Below are 16,918 nucleotides of genomic sequence, written 5' to 3'. Positions count from 1 at the left end.
ACGACTCCTGCCATCACGTGTGCAAACGGGCCTGTGGTAGAGGTCAAACGTCAATCATGGTGCAACCATTCATAGCACCTGATACACACTCATTCACAAGGAGGGGACTGCCCGCACAGATACTAGCCCTCCACGACTAAACCTGCACAGGAATCATACAAAACTGAACTAACTTTATGCTCACAACGAAGTACAGAATAAATGCATACTTTCCATGTAGACAACTGAATCTGAGCCACTTGTTATTAGACGCGACTTGGCTCCAGTTGTAGCGGCTCCAACCAGTCGGAATCATGCTACATTCTCAAATGTCGGAAATTTGAGAACTTCTTTTCAGAACATACTCCTTCAACTCTTTTTAGAATATAGTTAATATAATTGAAACTTTTTTCTCACTTCTAAGTGCGTTCGGCGGGCCTATGGACATACATGTTCTGTGTTTTAGCTTATCAATCAAAAGATACGTAGACGAGGGGGTATCTTGTCCTGCAGCTGCAAGATGAAGAAGATGAAACCAGTCAGGTCACTGCCGATGTGCATGTGCCAACATGTCGTTGCACTTACAAGCATTTGTATATCAAAGATAAAAAAAAAAAAAAAGGCCAGTCTTCTTGGCGACCAACAAAAGAAACTTAAATTGGCATATGTCCGATAGCCTTGAAGGCAGCATTAGTTGCGCCTGTTGTGGCACGCCTGGGCTGTCGGGGTCTGGCGCTTTCAGGGTGTTTTGTAAAATTTGCTTTTCTGTTGTCCAAATGGGAAAGGTGGGCTTCATCTCACTTGTGATAGCCGCCTTATCGGCGCTGTTAGGAGAGAGGATTGTCAACTTAAGGTAATATAGAAAGCAGCTCCGTTTGTTTAAACAACGGGGCCATGTTTCGGCGTCTGTTTCCTTTTTTTTTTCTTTAAGAAAAATAAAAGTTTTGTTGTGGCCGCTAACCCTTCAGTGACTTCTGTGTCGAAAACGTTGCAGGAGAAGGACCCTCGCCTCCAGAGAGCTGGTCCAGAATCACCTACCGAACTGCATTGCACTCAAAAATCTGGGTGAGTAACGCAAAAATAAATTGATGCTAAAATGAACACAAGAGCACATGACAATTTTAATTTCTTCAACCGTGTGCTTGCAGATTATGGCTCAGAGGATATAACGATCCTTGAAAATGGACTCGCCTTTATCAGCACTGTGAGTGTTTGAGTTGAAGAGCAGCCAGACCTGTGCTGTGGAGGTTAAACTAACTTGTAATAGAAAACAACAGTGCAACTAAGAATAAAAGTCCTGTCAATGAAACAGGGAACAGCCAGGGAATTTAATCTGTGTGAGCTAACGTTGTTGTAGAAAACAAAACTAACTTAATTTAACAGCCCAACTTAACAGGCCCGAATAAATGTTTGTTTAGTCCATGTGGTGGTCTCAAAAGTTTAAAAAAAAAGTCTTCTTGGTCCTATTTAAAACCTTTTCTCTGTAAACGTACTAGACTAGCATGTCTTAAAATGCAGAAAAACATGTTATTTAGATGCTCTTGAGGAAAAAAGCCCTCTTGTATAAGGGTGAAATGTGTCTAAATCTGGGCTAAGGACTGGTCTTTTACTATTCTCTCTCACATAACATATGGCGTCTTTTTTTGTTGTTGTTGTTGTGCAATATTTTTCTTTTTACAGTTTGTGCAATTTCATATATTTCTAATATCTCAAGGGTCTCAAGTATCCTGGAATGCCATCCTCCGATGTGACAGGAAAGATCTTCTCCCTTGATCTACAAGATTCTCGAATGAAACCAGTGGAGCTGCGCATGCCAAGAAACTTTGATCTGGAGTCATTCAACCCTCATGGCATCAGCGTATACACCGACTCAAGTGGTAAAAGCGCTAATCAGTTATGTGTGGTTGCACACATAAATGATTAGCGCTTTTTAATAATGTTTCTATTTCTCAACATATATGCATTAAAAGCACACGAGAAATCGCATTTTGCAATGTAAAAATCATTTCTGACTGTGTAACTCCTGAAGACAGTTCATATTTGGTGTTTGGTGAATGGGTGGGTGTATAGAGTTATGTGGAAAAACCTGCTGTAATCGGTTGCTGTGATAGTCTCAGTGGATATCATGTGGGCCCAACGCGAATAACTAAGACACTATCTTGACTGTGTCTGTACATGTGAAATGATGTATATGAAAATTACGCAATTAGTACATTTCCCTTTTAATATGTCAGTGCTAAAAATTCATGGGCCTCTTCTTTTACAATGCTCTCCTTGTTTCTCATCAGATGACGCAATATACTTGTTTGTTGTCAATCATCCTCAACACAAAAGCCAAGTAGAAGTCTTCAGATTTGTTGAGGAGGACCACTCACTGGTGTATCTGAAAACTATAAAGCACGAACTTCTCTACAGGTACAGTATGGGGACGAATTTAAACCGCACCTAATGTGAATTACATTTGAGATTTACAGAGTACGGACATGTAGTCAGTCTGAAACAATGTTTGCCAAACTATAATATGTCATAAGTTAAAATAGTCATACAAAAAACATGTATATTATAGTCAATAATAATTGTTTTATGTCATTAAGACACTTCTTCAATTCTTTTTTTTTTTTTCTTTTTTTTTTTCCAGTGTAAACGATATTGTTGCAGTGGGTGTTGATAGCTTCTATGCAACCAATGATCACTACTTTTCCCATGAGATCCTTAAAGGTTTGGTGGAGCCCCTTCTCGCTCAGCCTTGGACTAATGTTGTGTACTATGGTCCCAAGGACGTAAAGGTAGTCTCTGAAGGTTACTACTTTGCAAATGGCATCAATATCTCACCAGACAAAAGGTAGGAACATTCAGCAGGGCCATACATACGGTCATTCATGCTTCACATGTCTGAATTTCTTCATTGTAGTATTCTTTCTTATTTATAGACATATATATGTGGCAGACCTGTTTGACCACAATGTGCATGTGCTGGAGCGGAAAGAGGACAATACACTGGCCTCTGTGAAGGTAAATGTTACAAATTTGAGTTAGATATTTTTATATAAAATTTGTTTTTCACTATGCTTCAGCATCAATAATTAAACTTATTACTCTTCCAGAATTGTCCTATAACTTTTTTTTTTTTTTTAATTAAAAAAATTTTTTATATTTCTAAAACTATTAATAATTGTAACTTGGATATTTTAAGACAGTTTACACATAAATGCAGGCAATTCCAAATGGGTTAACTTGCGAGAAATGTAATTCAAGGTAATCAAGACACCCTGGATGTATAATTATAACCTTGTCTATGACGTCTCACCAGTCCGTGGCTGTGGGTTCACTCTGTGACAACATTGAAGTTGACCCTGAAACAGGTGACCTGTGGTTAGGCTGTCACCCTAATGGATGGAAAGCCTTCATGTTTGACCCTAAGGACCCACCCGGATCAGAGGTTTGTCCATTCGCTTTTACCAGATAGTACATTGTGAGAATCCTGACAACATTACAAAAACACATAGATAAAATATGTTGTGCTTTATGTGCTGACTTTTTACATTTGTATTGTCTTTACTTAAACCATTTTACACTCGTTATAATTCTCTCTGTCTTGTGATTATGTTTTCTTCAGGTCATCCACATCCAGAAGATTCATTCTGATCAGCCAGTGGTGACTCAGGTATATGAAGACAACGGCCACGTGATCATGGGTTCCTCTGTAGCAGCTACGTATGGGGGAAAGTTGCTCATTGGCACTGTTTTCCATAAAGCCATGGTCTGTGATCTGAAGTAGGCAATGACTGTGTATACTATGATTCTCAGGGAATTATTCAATTAAAATTAAATGAAGTTCAATTAAAAAAATTAAATCAAGATGTACCTCTTTGCAAGGCTCTCGGTCAGACAGGGCAATGATGATTTGAATGATAATATACATAGATCTTGCTGCACTTGTAGCCTATGTGGAAAAAATGCAGTTTACCTCATGGTACTAGACTGGATATGATAATAGACCCATGAGTTTCTGAGGTGGCGTAAGAGTGCCTGAAGGTCCCTCAATAGGACCTGGAAGAAGATAAATGTGCAGCATTTACCTGAATTTATAGTATTGAGAAATGAGCATTTTTAAAAATGGGTTCAGACACTGAATTGACCATATACACGAACCACTGTGGAATAAATCCTTGGATAATGCTATTGTCAGTCAAACATGTAAAAGGTTCCTAAAGCTGCTTTGCTGCATATCATGAAAAGAATATTTTTGCTGGTCAACTGAAAATGTGAAATCACGCTATGTAACTACCTTTACATGTTTGCTATTGTTAATTTAAAAATGTCATATTTGTCTATTTGTTTATTTGTAATAAAGAGAGTCATGCTGCAACTCTAGCTTGTCTTGTGTTTCAAGGCGTGTTGACTAAAAAAGTTGTTCAGTGCATCTCCAGACAGGAATATGAATTTGGATGGTTAATATGCTGCTTGAAAAACAACACCAGTATTTCTTGCATAACTCAAGTCACACAAATCATATCTAGTTCTCCTGCCAAACAGAAACTCAGGTTTGTCCACCCTTCTTCTTATTACTGTGTGCCTTCTCCATTGTATTCTGTATGAACAGTCCTGTGTTCATATTGCATAACATCCTAACTGACTTTTTATAGTTATTATATATTCATTTGTGTCAGTGTTTTATCTTTTTCTTCCCTAGCCCCAAATATTTCTTTTCTAAGGTGTGTTAAAACGTTGAGTGTGATTAAGACCACTAAATAAACACTGACTCCACTTCTTAAAAAAAGCAACAACCAAAAAAAAAGATACCCCACATCTGCTGCTGGGTGAGAAGTTTTTTTTTTTTTTTCTTTGGGGTAATTGTGATGTCAGTCTGGAATAACTCATCCAGATTGCCTGAAGCACTGATGGTAAATCTAATTCTGCTCCTTGCTATGAACTCTTTAGCTCCACTCTTGGTGCAGCTATAGAAATGCACTCTGACAGAGTTCTTGTGCAACCTTTAACTTTTGAACATGGCTGCTATGAGGAAAGCACTGGTCGCTGCCGTTGTTGCTGCTTTTGCAGCCTTCATTGGACACAGATTTCTCAAACTAAAGTAAGTATTTATCGTCTTTAGAAATAAAATAGAGACCATATTTAGACGTATAGTAGAGGTTCAGTACTGCTTCTCAATTTTCACATCTGCTGCTTTCTACAGTAAGTAGGGGCATACAATGAGGCATTCATTTACAAATTTGAAAGTACCCAAACTCTGCTAATGATTCACTTATAAATCTACTTCCAGTTCTTTTTGTTTTCTTGTTAAATGCGCGCTTAATTCCCCTGTAGGGAATACACCCTTGGCTACAGAGAAGTGCCAGTGAAACACCTAAAGTGTCATTATTTAAAGAATATCGGTAAGAATTCTTGGCTTTATGTTCATGTAACTGTGCCCATTTCGGGATTTACATTTATATACGTCAATCATGTTCTGGAAAGTAAACATGTTTTTGGACTTAGGTGAATTATGTGTAAAGTGTGATCATAACTTGAGTTTAAAGTCCAGGTAAGTGACAGTAGGTCAAGTGTCAGCAAATCTTCGTCTTGTAATGTTAAGGTGGTAAAATGAAAGAACTTAAAACGATAATAAGCTTTATTTTGTTTGGTGCAGAATATGGAGCAGAGGATATCGCAATACTTAAAGATGGACTGGCCTTCCTAAGCACAGTATGTTGTTATTAAGATGACTATAAAGCCAAAAAATTGCATGAATCTGAATTAATGCATTAATGTGTCCTCTATATTAGTTTCAAATGATGCTGTGATTACCAATTAGCTGACTTAATTCTGAACCAAGTGTTTCTGTAATGATTTCGTCAAGTCAAAATCACAGATCTGCGCCAGTATCTTACATTCAGTGTTTTCCACTCAGGGGTTGAAGTATCCTGGACTGCCTTCATTCTCTGATGATCCAGGGCAAATATACATTTTAGATCTGCTGCACCCAAAGCCAACTCCAGAGAAGCTACAAATCAAAGGAGAGCTGGACCTCAGTTCTTTCAACCCACATGGCATTAGTGTATACACTGATGAAACAGGTGACGTACAAATCAGGTGCAACAGCTCAAGGAAAGAAAAAAGAAAAGAAAGGCTCTGTGCATAAAATGATCATGAATATCGTAAAAATATAAAGTAGGCTACTACACCTTTCATCATGAATTCTAATTAATCATTATAAGTGTTTTAGCGTTACAGCTAAATACTAAAAACAGAGTAAAAACACACAAAAACAACCGATTAAAAATATGACACAAGCAAATAGGAATGAAAAATAATATATGAAAAAAAATATTCTGCTGCTTCAGATAAAACACCGGACAAACAAACTTTTATTGTGAAGGAGCCAAAGGAAACAATGCATTGGTCACAGAGGTTATACCTGATCATGATCAAAATACATTTTCTTTGAACCTGTAGTGTTAAACCATACATGCTGTTGCCATGATGTTACCATGTGTTGCCAAAAAGAATGAAAAGATCAACGATTAGAACTTAAAAACTTGCGATGATGTGACAGTAAGACCAGAACATATGTGTCAAAAACCATTTTATAGTTCTACCACACTGTGAGGTGAGAAGGATGACAACACGCATCACATTACTCTTTCTTTGCAGATGACTCTGTATACCTGTTTGTTGTTAATCACCCTCAGCACAAAAGCCAGGTAGAGATCTTCCGTTTTGTTGGGGAGGGCACACTTGTGCACCTAAAAACTATTACCCACCCTCTTCTTCACAGGTATGGGCTGTATAATGAACCCGTTACAGTGTTACAGAGTGTTCATTTGACAATCTCCATGTGCTTTTTTTTTTTAATTCATCATGTCTTTCAGTGTGAATGATATTGTTGCAGTCGGAGAAGAGAGCTTCTATGCCAGCAATGATCGCTACTTTACCAATGCACTTCATATTCTGAACGTCTTCCTGGGTCTGCCCTGGTGTAATGTGGTGTACTACAGTCCAGGGGAAGTGAGGGTGGCGGCCGATGGCTTTATGTCCTCAAATGGCATCAACTTATCCCCTGACAAACGGTTACTCTCAGTTCATTTAAGCATTCACTGATGATGTACATGTGCATATTTTTTAATAAATAATGAATGAATGAATAATTTCACAGCACTGTGTGTTGTATGTAATGCTGAAATAATACAACGGAAATGCTTTTTTCTTTTTTTACAGGTACATTTATGTTTCGGATATCATTGACCATGACATAGACGTTTTTGAAAGACAAGAAGGGGAACAATTAGTTTATATTAAGGTATTATAGTGTTTTCTTATTTTCCCTGGTACCCGTTAATGGTCTAGCTGCAGCATCCTGCACCAGCTACAGTCTAAACAAGGTGGACTGGGTAATGCCTAAATAGAGGACCATGCAGTCATCCATCTGGGAGGAAATTAAGGCGTTTCAGATCGTTGAAAGAGAGAAATGATTTGAGTTTGAGAAAGCAAATAAGTGTATACTCCAAAATGCTAAACTAATACAGTTTAATCCTAGGAACAATATTTATACACGTTTTACTCTCATTTTGTATCAGTCTTTCAGAAAATAATGATCAACCTTCATTTACTATATGTAATGTTTCCATCCAGTCGGTAGCTGTTGGGTCACTTTGTGATAACATCGAGGTCGACCACAAGACAGGTGACGTCTGGCTGGGCTGCCATCCAAATTCCATGAAGCTGGCAAAGTATGACCCTAAAGATCCACCTGGCTCTGAGGTTGGTGTTCTTTATTTTAAGATTATAAACCTTTATTGTTGTTTTAATTTCCCTGACAATTTGCCTGTGCCTTTGTGTTTCCCTCAGATCATCCGGATCAAGAACATTCACTCAGAGCAGCCAGTGGTGAGCCAGGAGTACGTTGATAACGGTCATGTGATAATGGCCTCCACGGTTGCAGCTCCCTATGAGGGAAAGTTGTTAATTGGCTCTGCTTTCCATAAAGCCCTGTGCTGTAATTTGAAATAATCTGTGTATGTCTATGGTTACTACTGTTATAAACTAGAAATGTAACAAAAGATCTGGATGGATATGGTATCAAAAAAGAAAAATAAAATCTTTTAAAATTATATATACACTGGGTCATTTTGTGCAGTTAATAACTGAGAGGTTGCATAAAATAATGCCATTGCAAAGCAAGTGACCTTTTAATGCAACCGTTTTTTGCATAGATGTATGGAGATATTTCCACAAAATGCAGTTTGTTCCCTTGATTCAGAACAGTATTTATGTATTTTAATAGCCTGCAATACTCCATCCCCTAACACAGTCTGACTGGGTCCACTACTTTGGTAGGGGTGAGAGAAGTTTTGAAAGGTTTTACCCTTTTTCATCTTTGTCCATTAACAAATCTTCATTTACTTTGGTTATTTTAAACCTTGTCCCCCCACCATCAGGATGCTGTGCACTTTTTTCTTCTGTAGCATCTTTGGCAGGTACAGTGAAGATGATACCCTCATTTTCTGAATCAAAAGCACAACTGTCCTTGTTCTCTACATTTCCTGTCCTCACACATTCTGCAGGTTCAACGCCTCCTTTGCTTCCTTTTATTGGAGAGCGCTCCTCTTCTTCTCTGTCCATGTCAGCCTTCGTGTTCATGAACACTTCGCTGATACTGATCATGCGTCTGTGACGTGGCGAGTGATCCAGGGTCAAGATGTCGCTGCAACTCTTAGAGCGATTTATGTTGTCTGCAGGGTTTGTTTCTCTTGCTGTGTTTCCAATCTTCTTGATGACAGTGCTGTAGTCGTCGTCCTCCTCAGACAGGAAGTTGAAGATGTCGATGACATGCGGCTTCACCTCTGGATTGTGCTTGTCTTCTACAGGCTGGGGTTCCTCATAATGGAACTGGCTCCTCTTGGCTCTTCTTTTCTTTAGCACCTTGTGAGCTTCCACTACCATGTGGACATTCCAGCTGAAGAACAGAGACAGCCAGGCCAGGCCCATGTAGATCCATAACTCAGCAAATACTCTGTACAGTCTGGGGTATTCCATGTCCGGATTTACGCCTGAAATGGAAGAAGAATACACTGGCTTGACTTTTTTAACAAAGGATTTAACCAAACAAAAAGTTCAGATGTACAAATAACATCAGAGAAACATTAACCTTAGATGAAATGAAGCACATCATGCCATAACTTAAACCTACCTGCTACATAATCTCCAAAACCAACCGTTGTGAGTGTGATGAAAGAGAAGTAGATGCCTTCCAGGTAGCTCCAGTCTTCCAGGGACATGAAGACAAATGGAGGGATCAGTAGGTGCACAAACAGCCCCCATAACAGGAATAAGGCTGTACAGGTTAACTGGACCTTTTTCTGGCAGAAAGGAGAAGAGAGATATATACTGTAAAATCTTTATGTGATATTACAAATTTATGGAGCTGTCTCTTATCACTAACTTCACCGTTCAGTCATTTCTTACCACTGAAACGCCTTTACGGATCAGAACCTGGGACAGACGTTTGGCTCTGTCTCCAAAGAATGAACCCAGTTCACTTATCCATACCAGACATAGGGGGATCCCACACAGACCATACAGGATGCAGAACACACGACCACCTTTAGTCTTGGGAGCAACATTGCCATAACCTGTAGATGACAAGAGAAAATGTTAAATCACAGAACTAAGAGATGGGGAAAGGAATACTTTTAAAAACTTTAGTATAAAATTAAGCAAAACGTATCAAATCTGTGTTGCCAGGTCAAGAGTAAAAATAGCTACAGGGTATCATCATTGAGTATTACACACTTTTAACTTAGCTTAGTTATTCATTTAGCAAGAACACCTCCAATGCACAGTTCAATCACTTGCAAAGAATCCAATTACAAATCCAATAATTAGAAATTAAACGGGTTACCATTATAGTCTATCAAAAGTTAAAGATGTTAAAGATGTTAACATTTCATCAAACGAGATCATGGTTTTCTCAATTTCTAGTAAGAATAATTATTACATAATCAAAATGATGAGGTAAATAAATAATAGATTACAAATCTTTACATGACAGTGGTTTTTGTGAGATCTATAAGATTAAAAACAATGTAAGTCATGTTGATTCAGTGTTACATTTTAAACGGATGTAAGTTAAATCAATTATTAAACTAATCTAAAAAAAATACTGTAATAGTGCCAAATAACGTAGATCTGATACAAACCTATAGTGGTGACAATGGTGGCAGCAAAGATGACAGAGTTTCCCCAGTCCCATGGGTTGAGATGTTTCTCCCCAGTAATGGTCACACCTTGACCTGCAGCCTTCGACACTATCTATGGAAGACCATTTGAGAAAATAACGTCTTAGAGATTTCATGTTTAGACAGCAGTAAAATCTGTGTTAACGGGTAGAGTTCGGTCGTGTTATAAGATTCAAAATTTCCATGGGTTAACACAACCAGACTTGACACGTTAACATGCTTTCTCTCGCGGCCGATGAGTGACCTTAAATCAAGGCATATTCATGAGGAGGGTTGCCTGATTAATGTCAAACGACAACGCACAAACACATGAATGTGCATAGTGACACCAAGTGGTAGAACTGTTAACATTACAAGCAGACAGATCTGGAAATGACTGACATTGATATTGGTATTGATAGTTATGTTGATATTGATATTGGGATGAACAGTGCTTTAAGGTGAGCCATAGCTTAACCTAATATTTTGGGTTGTGAGCTCCACAACTATTCAGCTGGGACCTATTCGACGAGAATGGAACAACCTGTTGACTGAGACTGGTATTTGTGTGACTGTACATAAAGATTAGTGTTAGTAAATCACTCTTAACAAAACCCCTTGACAAAATATCTGATAGTAGGGTCAATAAAATGGGCCAATATAACCATTCAGGGTTTATTTTCTCACTTGATAAGTGAAAATAAAAACTGTTTTGCCGGGCGCTACTGTTAAACTAAAAACTGCATGCCCTCACTGATGTGACATCACATAGGTGGGCTGGGCAAGCAACAGGAAATGGTGCTGTAGCTAGTTTTCATCCAAAGGTCATAAAATTGTCATTGCGAATATATTTTCGCAAACCTTTGATGGAAATCTGAATGTGATGTACTACTGCAACACAATCAGTATTATCAAGTTTCTGGATTATTTTTGGAATGAGCTTGTCTTTATTTTGTCCATCTGAACTGTGCTAAAAGCTTTTGCTAATGAATGAATTATGCTCTATATGCTCTAGATTAGTGGTTCCCAACCTCTTCATATTTGCAGTCCCCTAATTAACCACAAAAATATACATGGACTGAAAAAATATGTTTAGCCTGATAGACGAACCAATCAAATTAAACATGTTCAATGTATTAAATGAATCTTGTACTGAAATTTTGGGGGAAAGAATTAAGGGAGGGAGTGGGAGGGAGGGAGTTGTCATGGCAATGAGGAAGGGCATCTTAGCATTGTATGAATTGTGGATGTATTTCTAATTCTCCAGTTATAATGTTTGACAGAAATGAACATGGAGCCTTATAATTCATAATACTGAACAGGAAAAGCAAATTGTACATGTGAAACCATATTAAAGCATGCATTAAATTGTGCAATAAAATGCATACACTACCGTAAATCAGTGATAAGATGTGCTGACTAATCACCCAAATGTTACAACAAAAAAAAAGTATCACTGTAGGGTCAGTTTAGGGTATGCCCCGCATCCTTGGAACACGATAGGCTGTAACCTTCCTTCCTAGCCAAATAAGCAGGTAAACACCTTGAACAGTCTCAGTCAGGCTAGGGGATGTGTATATTGTGTTGGGCTATTTATTTATTTTTCTATTTATTTATTCATTCATTTATCTTTATAATTTAACTTACACAAAAAAATTCAAAAACTGTCCTAATCGCCCTTAATTCAGTCAACTTTTCCTTAACCATCCTGACAAACAGAATGAATTTGACATTATTTCTTCTCTAATCAAATTCTCATGCAGCCATTGAAGCCGGGACACACCTTGGGCAAACATTCGAATATTTGTGGTTAAGGTGACATGCACCTTCATGTCCAGCACACCGTGCTTGAACTTTCTTGTGTTAAATAACAAATGCGGGCATCGCCTTTAAACAGCAGAACCTCTTAGAGGCCTAACTTTACCTGATCCGCGTCACACAGTTTCAATGGGTGTTCTCTGCTCCTGACAGGAAAAACCAGTTCCGATGTGTCCTGACGGGCAGCCCACAGGCGAGAAACTTCACATTTACTCTCTCACAATGTGCAGGCTCAAATTCACCGTGGTTACCGCAATGCAGTCCAATTCAGGGCGACATCTGTACATTTTTGATTTAATTACTTTTAACTTGATAGGAGTTGATGGGAGCTCTTTGGCCGATCAATCTTCGCAAAGTTACACAGCCGGTTAGAGTAAGTTTCCCCCTTTAGAATAAACGGAAAACTCCTTTCCAACAACCATGATGTTTGTCTCTCACACTATTAAAACAGATGGGTTCATACCTCCAGAATTTCATCCAGGTCGCCTTTAGTTAAGCAGGTGAACTTCTTCAAAACGTTTTCCTTTTCTAGAACATATTCGTCTTTGGCCGCCATCCAGTTTGACTCCTCGAGAATCTGGAATACTGCGGCCCCAATCGACAGGTAGAAAATAATACATGAAGTTAAAAACGGACCCTTATCAGCCATATTAAAGTCATAACTCCAGACTTCAGTCTTACGAGCTCATATTCCCTCCCCGGACTGGCGTTATTCTACTCGCTCTGCTTTCTTCCTGGTGAAACATGATGGGTTGCCTCACTGCTCTCGGTGAACAGTGACACCAGCTCATCTATTTAAAAAAAAAAAACAACAAAAAAAAAAAAACAAAAAAACCTTGCAACCACGATCTTTACCTTTGGTATTAAAGTATCGGCAGAAGTACCACAATAAATGCACTCAAGATGCACAATGGCCCGTTTTGGAATGATGTTTATTAATAGATTGTAACCTTAAATTTGAAGCTGGAAAGCCTATGACTTTCTCGCTGGGGATCAATAAAGGCTAATCACATCTTAACCTATAATAATAGATCATGATTTCGGTGCTGATTATATTTGTACTTACTTTTGGACTTACTTTATTATAAAATAAAAATGGTGGAGTAAAAAGTACAATGTTTGCCTATAGTAGAGGAGTATATCTATCTATCTATCTATCTATCCTTTCCTCATTTCTTTCATGATTGCAGAGTAACTGTGTGATGCAGTAAGGGAACCATTCAAGAGGGGGCAACACTATAATTATTCAGACACATGTGTGAACTGGTGTTGGTTGGTGATGACGGTTACTCTTATCTCCCTGAGCAGACATCCAGAGGGCTGGAGTTAAGTGCGTAAGGTTAATCACACTGGGTGGATCCTGGCTGTTCAGCATGATAATGGATGAGAGGGGTTGTCCTCAGTGTGACAATATACTACTCGTGAAAACTGAATGGAGGTTTATCTATCTATCTATCTATCTATCTATCTATCTATCTATCTATCCTCAGCCTGTGAAAGATGTTATTTAATTGTCTGTAGGAAGTGTAGGATCCAGGTTTTTTGGAGCTTGACCCATACTATGGCCTCCGCTGTTTCAGATTTGACCTTACATTTTTAAACTCTCTCTTGTGATCCCCAAACTAAATTGCTGAAGTACGCCTTTAAGGCCAGATATATTTGAGTAACCCACAGGGACAGTGCCAACACTGGCCACTGGGTTTTAGGTAATACTGAGACAGATGTTCCAGCTGTAGCAGCTGCTGGACAACACCCTCTGAGATTTCATTCTTCTTTTTAAGGAGATATCTAAGGTCATTAAAATGGGACCATAGCTAGGATTTTTGTGTGGAGCACTACTTTATTGATTAGACGCTAATAGAAAGGGATGCTAATGTCAGTGTATATTTATAATGCATTCTACCTCTTTTTTGAGGGAACCCAATGTGTTTTAAAAGGAAGTAATAAATAGTTAGATGGTTGCGTGACCTCCCTTTATCTATTACCAACCAGGAACATGAAGTGACTGATCAGATATGGAAAACAATCAGTATCTATTATTAATCCTTGGTTCACATTTATTCAGAAAGCACTTGTTGCAGGAGCAACTGTTAGAGAGTAGTTTCTGTTTAGTTCCTTATGAATACAGAAATATGTGTACTTTGTTGCATATTGTTTCCTAAAAATATTAAACAGCAACCTCCCTTCAGCTCCACACCTCACACACACACACACACACACCGCAGCGCCCCTGTGTGGAACCACGACTAAAGACTGTGCACACCAGACACGACTCCACAAACAGGGGGCCTGTGTGACTTTGCTGATACCAGACTCGTTTGTGGTCACTCACTGTAAAACTGACAGAAAGCTGGGAGCAGTTAAACAACAGCTTAATGTTTGACCACACGTCCTTCTAGTGCCCAGGTCCTCATCCTGAAAGCACTCGTGTGAATATAGACCCATGCAGCAGGGGAGCGGCACCTGTCCTTGCACAGAGCAGCGGGCGCTATTCCTTCAACTTCTTCCGAGGAGCGTCCCCATCCGTTTTCAGGCAGCGTGGACTCTCCCACTGGTGGCGCAGGAAGTAAACTGCACCTGAACAAAAACGCCTCGCACTGATGCATCTTGCTTCCCCGGGGACTACCTGTATGCCAATACTTTAAAGAAGAACAAGGAATCTATGAGGCATTGAGGTAACTGTCCCACCTCTGATCTCCACCCATCACTACTTAGTGCTTCGTCATTGTAGCTGCGTCACCGCCTCTCTCTCTCTCTCTCTCTCTCTCTCTCTCTCTCTCTGTCTCTCTCTCTCTCTCTCTCTGTGGAAACCTGATCGATAGTCTCCAAGTTGCTCTGAAGGGAAACACCGGAACTATGGCACCAAACTAAAGGTGGAGAAAACACACAGAGGAGACATCTGTCTGCTCAGGTATGACTCGCTTACCTCAGACATTGTCATTGTGTTTATCTCACACACCTTTTTTTTTTTTTTCAGCGAGTTTTTTTTTTTGTTTTGTTTTGTTTTGTTTTTTTCATTTCCTCGCGGCAGCAGTTCGTTTACAGTTCACTGCGCCGTATTTAGAGGGATTATGTCAAATACGACGAGGTCAGGGATGTTTGTGCTGTTAGCCTACATAGGAAATAAGAGACCGGGCTCCTAACCTTCTGTAGTGGCCCGAGTACATGATAGAAACGGTCAGAAATGTCTGCAGAAGGTTTGTTGCTCAGACACTCTGGGCTCCAAACACTTCATAAACCAAATATATCCCCTATCCGGGCTAATTATCTGAAACAATACTTTCAAAGCCAAACAACGGTCCACATAGAAATGATGTTACTTGTGTAGGTCTGTTTATTATGCAGATAACAGAGGTAGAAATCTAAAAGAGAACCTGCGCTAATATTAATTTGACTTCACTGATTTGGGTCAACTATAACCTTGGTTTATGTGCTAAGGCACCTTTTGCGTCATAGATTTAACTGTCCATTATGTGTCTTGTTACATAGATAAAATGAGGATTTTACTGTACTGACACACTCTCTCCCTGTCTCTCTCTGTCTTCCTCTGACCTGGTCTCACTGTCCGGGACTGACCGTGCATTGTGCAATAACCTTCTACATGGACATGATGTGAGTATCAAATACCATTTGAGCTGTATGAAAAAAAGACATCTGAGCTATTGTTGAAGTGATGATCCCACTGAACAGTTGCATGTATGCATTGTTCTGAGGGAAATGCCCTGAGGTTTACAGAGTAACAGTTATTTTTTTGTGCACAGTGGGCCTCTCTTTTTTTTTTGTAGACTTCATCTGTATCTTCTGCATTCATGCATTCACTGTGGGTGTGTCTGGTTAAAAAAGTGTTCTAATTTATTTTACGATTAAGTTACAATAAAAAAAAAAAAAATATTCAGGGTCAAACAGATTTGCACAAGACATTGTGAAGGAATCCTGATGAGAGCTTGCAGCTGAATTTAGCCTATGGTTTACAGTTTTTGTTGACCTGCTGGTGCCCATGTTAGACTAGTTTTGGGAGGGGTGGTGTGTCTGTGTCACGCTCAGGCATCTGGACGCAAACATATCTTTATCTCTCGTGAACACATGCTCCCAGCATGCATTACAGCTCTATGTTAAGGCAGAGTGGGATTGGCGGGGATTCCATCTCTCACGACAGATAATTAACTCTCACCATGGAGTTTTTTTTTTTTTCTTTAGATGACTCAAAATACACATTTATATCCAGATTGCACTGTGTATTTGGAAAGTGGAGGAGACAGTAGAAGTGTAATTATGGTGCAATGTTGAACATTTTGTAAAGTATGATACAAAGATAGATATATAGCCAGTGTCCAATCAGCAACATGCATGTGAAAACTTAATAAGGTCACCATCTCTCCACCAGGTGGCAGTGTGAACTAAGACAACTTGGCCATTTACAGTAGCGTCAGCTGATCAACCACCATGCAGCATGTACTTAGGTGGCCTGGAATGTCAGCTACAGTTTGTTCAATGTACTGTGAGCTCCAGTACTCGGTACAATAGTAAAATAGTGTTTGCATATTCATGTAAGCTTTTCATTTCCAATCTATCATTTTGCATTGTTTTCAGTGTTAGGTTGTAGCACAGGACACACTTAATCTACAAAACCCCACTCTTCCCTTTTGAAGAAACATCATGCCGTGTAATTTAAAGTCTCTGAGGGATGAGAGAATTCAAACTTGGCCTGAAACAAGAAGTGGGGGCAACGTGTCTGCTGGCACAAAGGGGCGGAAACATGGAACATTCCTGGTTCATAAATTCTTAATAACATAATGGTGCACTATGAATATTGATGCCCTGTTACCATCTATCCCATCAGTGCTCTTGAGAGCTCCGATTCTGAGCACAAATAAAACCCCCTGCAATCATGCCTCCATCATATGCAC

At 39.1% G+C, this 16,918-nt stretch overlaps 4 protein-coding genes across 5 annotated transcripts in view; 3 read left to right on the top strand and 1 right to left on the bottom strand.

Annotated features, from left to right (window-relative positions):
- The first annotated feature begins 645 nt into the window (after window positions 1–645).
- On the top strand, window positions 646–4,351 carry LOC139612871 (serum paraoxonase/arylesterase 2-like). The gene is made up of 9 exons (XM_071468992.1): window positions 646–832; window positions 974–1,044; window positions 1,128–1,183; window positions 1,694–1,856; window positions 2,268–2,394; window positions 2,618–2,821; window positions 2,910–2,991; window positions 3,290–3,418; window positions 3,596–4,351. Exons 1-9 carry the CDS (start codon window positions 756–758, stop codon window positions 3,755–3,757), a joined length of 1,071 nt encoding a protein of 356 aa, XP_071325093.1. The 5' UTR covers window positions 646–755; the 3' UTR covers window positions 3,758–4,351.
- A 566-nt stretch (window positions 4,352–4,917) lies between these two features.
- LOC139612873 (serum paraoxonase/arylesterase 2-like) lies at window positions 4,918–8,087 on the top strand. Of its 2 annotated transcripts, XM_071468997.1 has the most exons (9): window positions 4,918–5,071; window positions 5,305–5,372; window positions 5,627–5,682; window positions 5,888–6,053; window positions 6,631–6,754; window positions 6,849–7,046; window positions 7,195–7,276; window positions 7,609–7,737; window positions 7,825–8,087. In XM_071468997.1, the coding sequence occupies exons 1-9, from the start codon at window positions 4,989–4,991 to the stop codon at window positions 7,984–7,986; spliced, it is 1,068 nt and encodes a 355-aa protein (XP_071325098.1). In that variant the 5' UTR covers window positions 4,918–4,988; the 3' UTR covers window positions 7,987–8,087. The 2 variants fall into 2 exon arrangements, with proteins under 2 accessions (XP_071325098.1, XP_071325097.1); XM_071468996.1 differs by having other exon boundaries at window positions 7,609–8,087.
- LOC139612870 (potassium channel subfamily K member 5-like) lies at window positions 6,327–13,101 on the bottom strand. The gene is made up of 5 exons (XM_071468991.1): window positions 12,475–13,101; window positions 10,176–10,287; window positions 9,442–9,608; window positions 9,167–9,335; window positions 6,327–9,026 (listed from the first exon to the last, which is right to left on the bottom strand). Exons 1-5 carry the CDS (start codon window positions 12,658–12,660, stop codon window positions 8,338–8,340), a joined length of 1,323 nt encoding a protein of 440 aa, XP_071325092.1. The 5' UTR covers window positions 12,661–13,101; the 3' UTR covers window positions 6,327–8,337.
- Window positions 13,102–15,480: 2,379 nt separating this feature from the next.
- Window positions 15,481–16,918, top strand: part of LOC139612867 (uncharacterized) — a 32,833-nt gene continuing 31,395 nt past the window's right edge. Inside the window, exon 1 of the mRNA XM_071468975.1 lies at window positions 15,481–15,623. The gene's annotated coding sequence lies outside the window, so the exon portion shown is untranslated. The remainder of the gene's footprint in view (window positions 15,624–16,918) is intronic.

This window comes from Trachinotus anak, unplaced genomic scaffold (assembly GCF_046630095.1).
Source record: "Trachinotus anak isolate AG129_WGS33_773 ecotype Australia unplaced genomic scaffold, CSIRO_AGI_Tana_v1 ptg000032l, whole genome shotgun sequence".
Classification (NCBI taxonomy): domain Eukaryota; kingdom Metazoa; phylum Chordata; class Actinopteri; order Carangiformes; family Carangidae; genus Trachinotus; species Trachinotus anak.
Note: the sequence above shows the minus strand (reverse complement) of the source record. Positions and strands in the feature narration are given on the sequence as shown.

Bases quoted from the DNA above. Each gene is read 5' to 3' on its own strand.
- LOC139612871 (XM_071468992.1), top strand. From the start codon at position 756: ATGGGAAAGGTGGGCTTCATCTCACTTGTGATAGCCGCCTTATCGGCG. The intron at 833-973 runs GTAATATAGAAA...AAAACGTTGCAG, and splicing joins GAGAGGATTGTCAACTTAAG to GAGAAGGACCCTCGCCTCCA. The intron at 2,992-3,289 runs GTAAATGTTACA...ACGTCTCACCAG, and splicing joins ATACACTGGCCTCTGTGAAG to TCCGTGGCTGTGGGTTCACT.
- LOC139612873 (XM_071468996.1), top strand. From the start codon at position 4,989: ATGGCTGCTATGAGGAAAGCACTGGTCGCTGCCGTTGTTGCTGCTTTT. The intron at 5,072-5,304 runs GTAAGTATTTAT...ATTCCCCTGTAG, and splicing joins CACAGATTTCTCAAACTAAA to GGAATACACCCTTGGCTACA. The intron at 7,047-7,194 runs GTTACTCTCAGT...CTTTTTTTACAG, and splicing joins AACTTATCCCCTGACAAACG to GTACATTTATGTTTCGGATA.
- LOC139612870 (XM_071468991.1), bottom strand. From the start codon at position 12,660: ATGGCTGATAAGGGTCCGTTTTTAACTTCATGTATTATTTTCTACCTG. The intron at 10,288-12,474 runs GTATGAACCCAT...GGTCTTCCATAG, and splicing joins ACCTGGATGAAATTCTGGAG to ATAGTGTCGAAGGCTGCAGG. The intron at 9,027-9,166 runs GTAGGTTTAAGT...CTTCCATTTCAG, and splicing joins TTTTGGAGATTATGTAGCAG to GCGTAAATCCGGACATGGAA.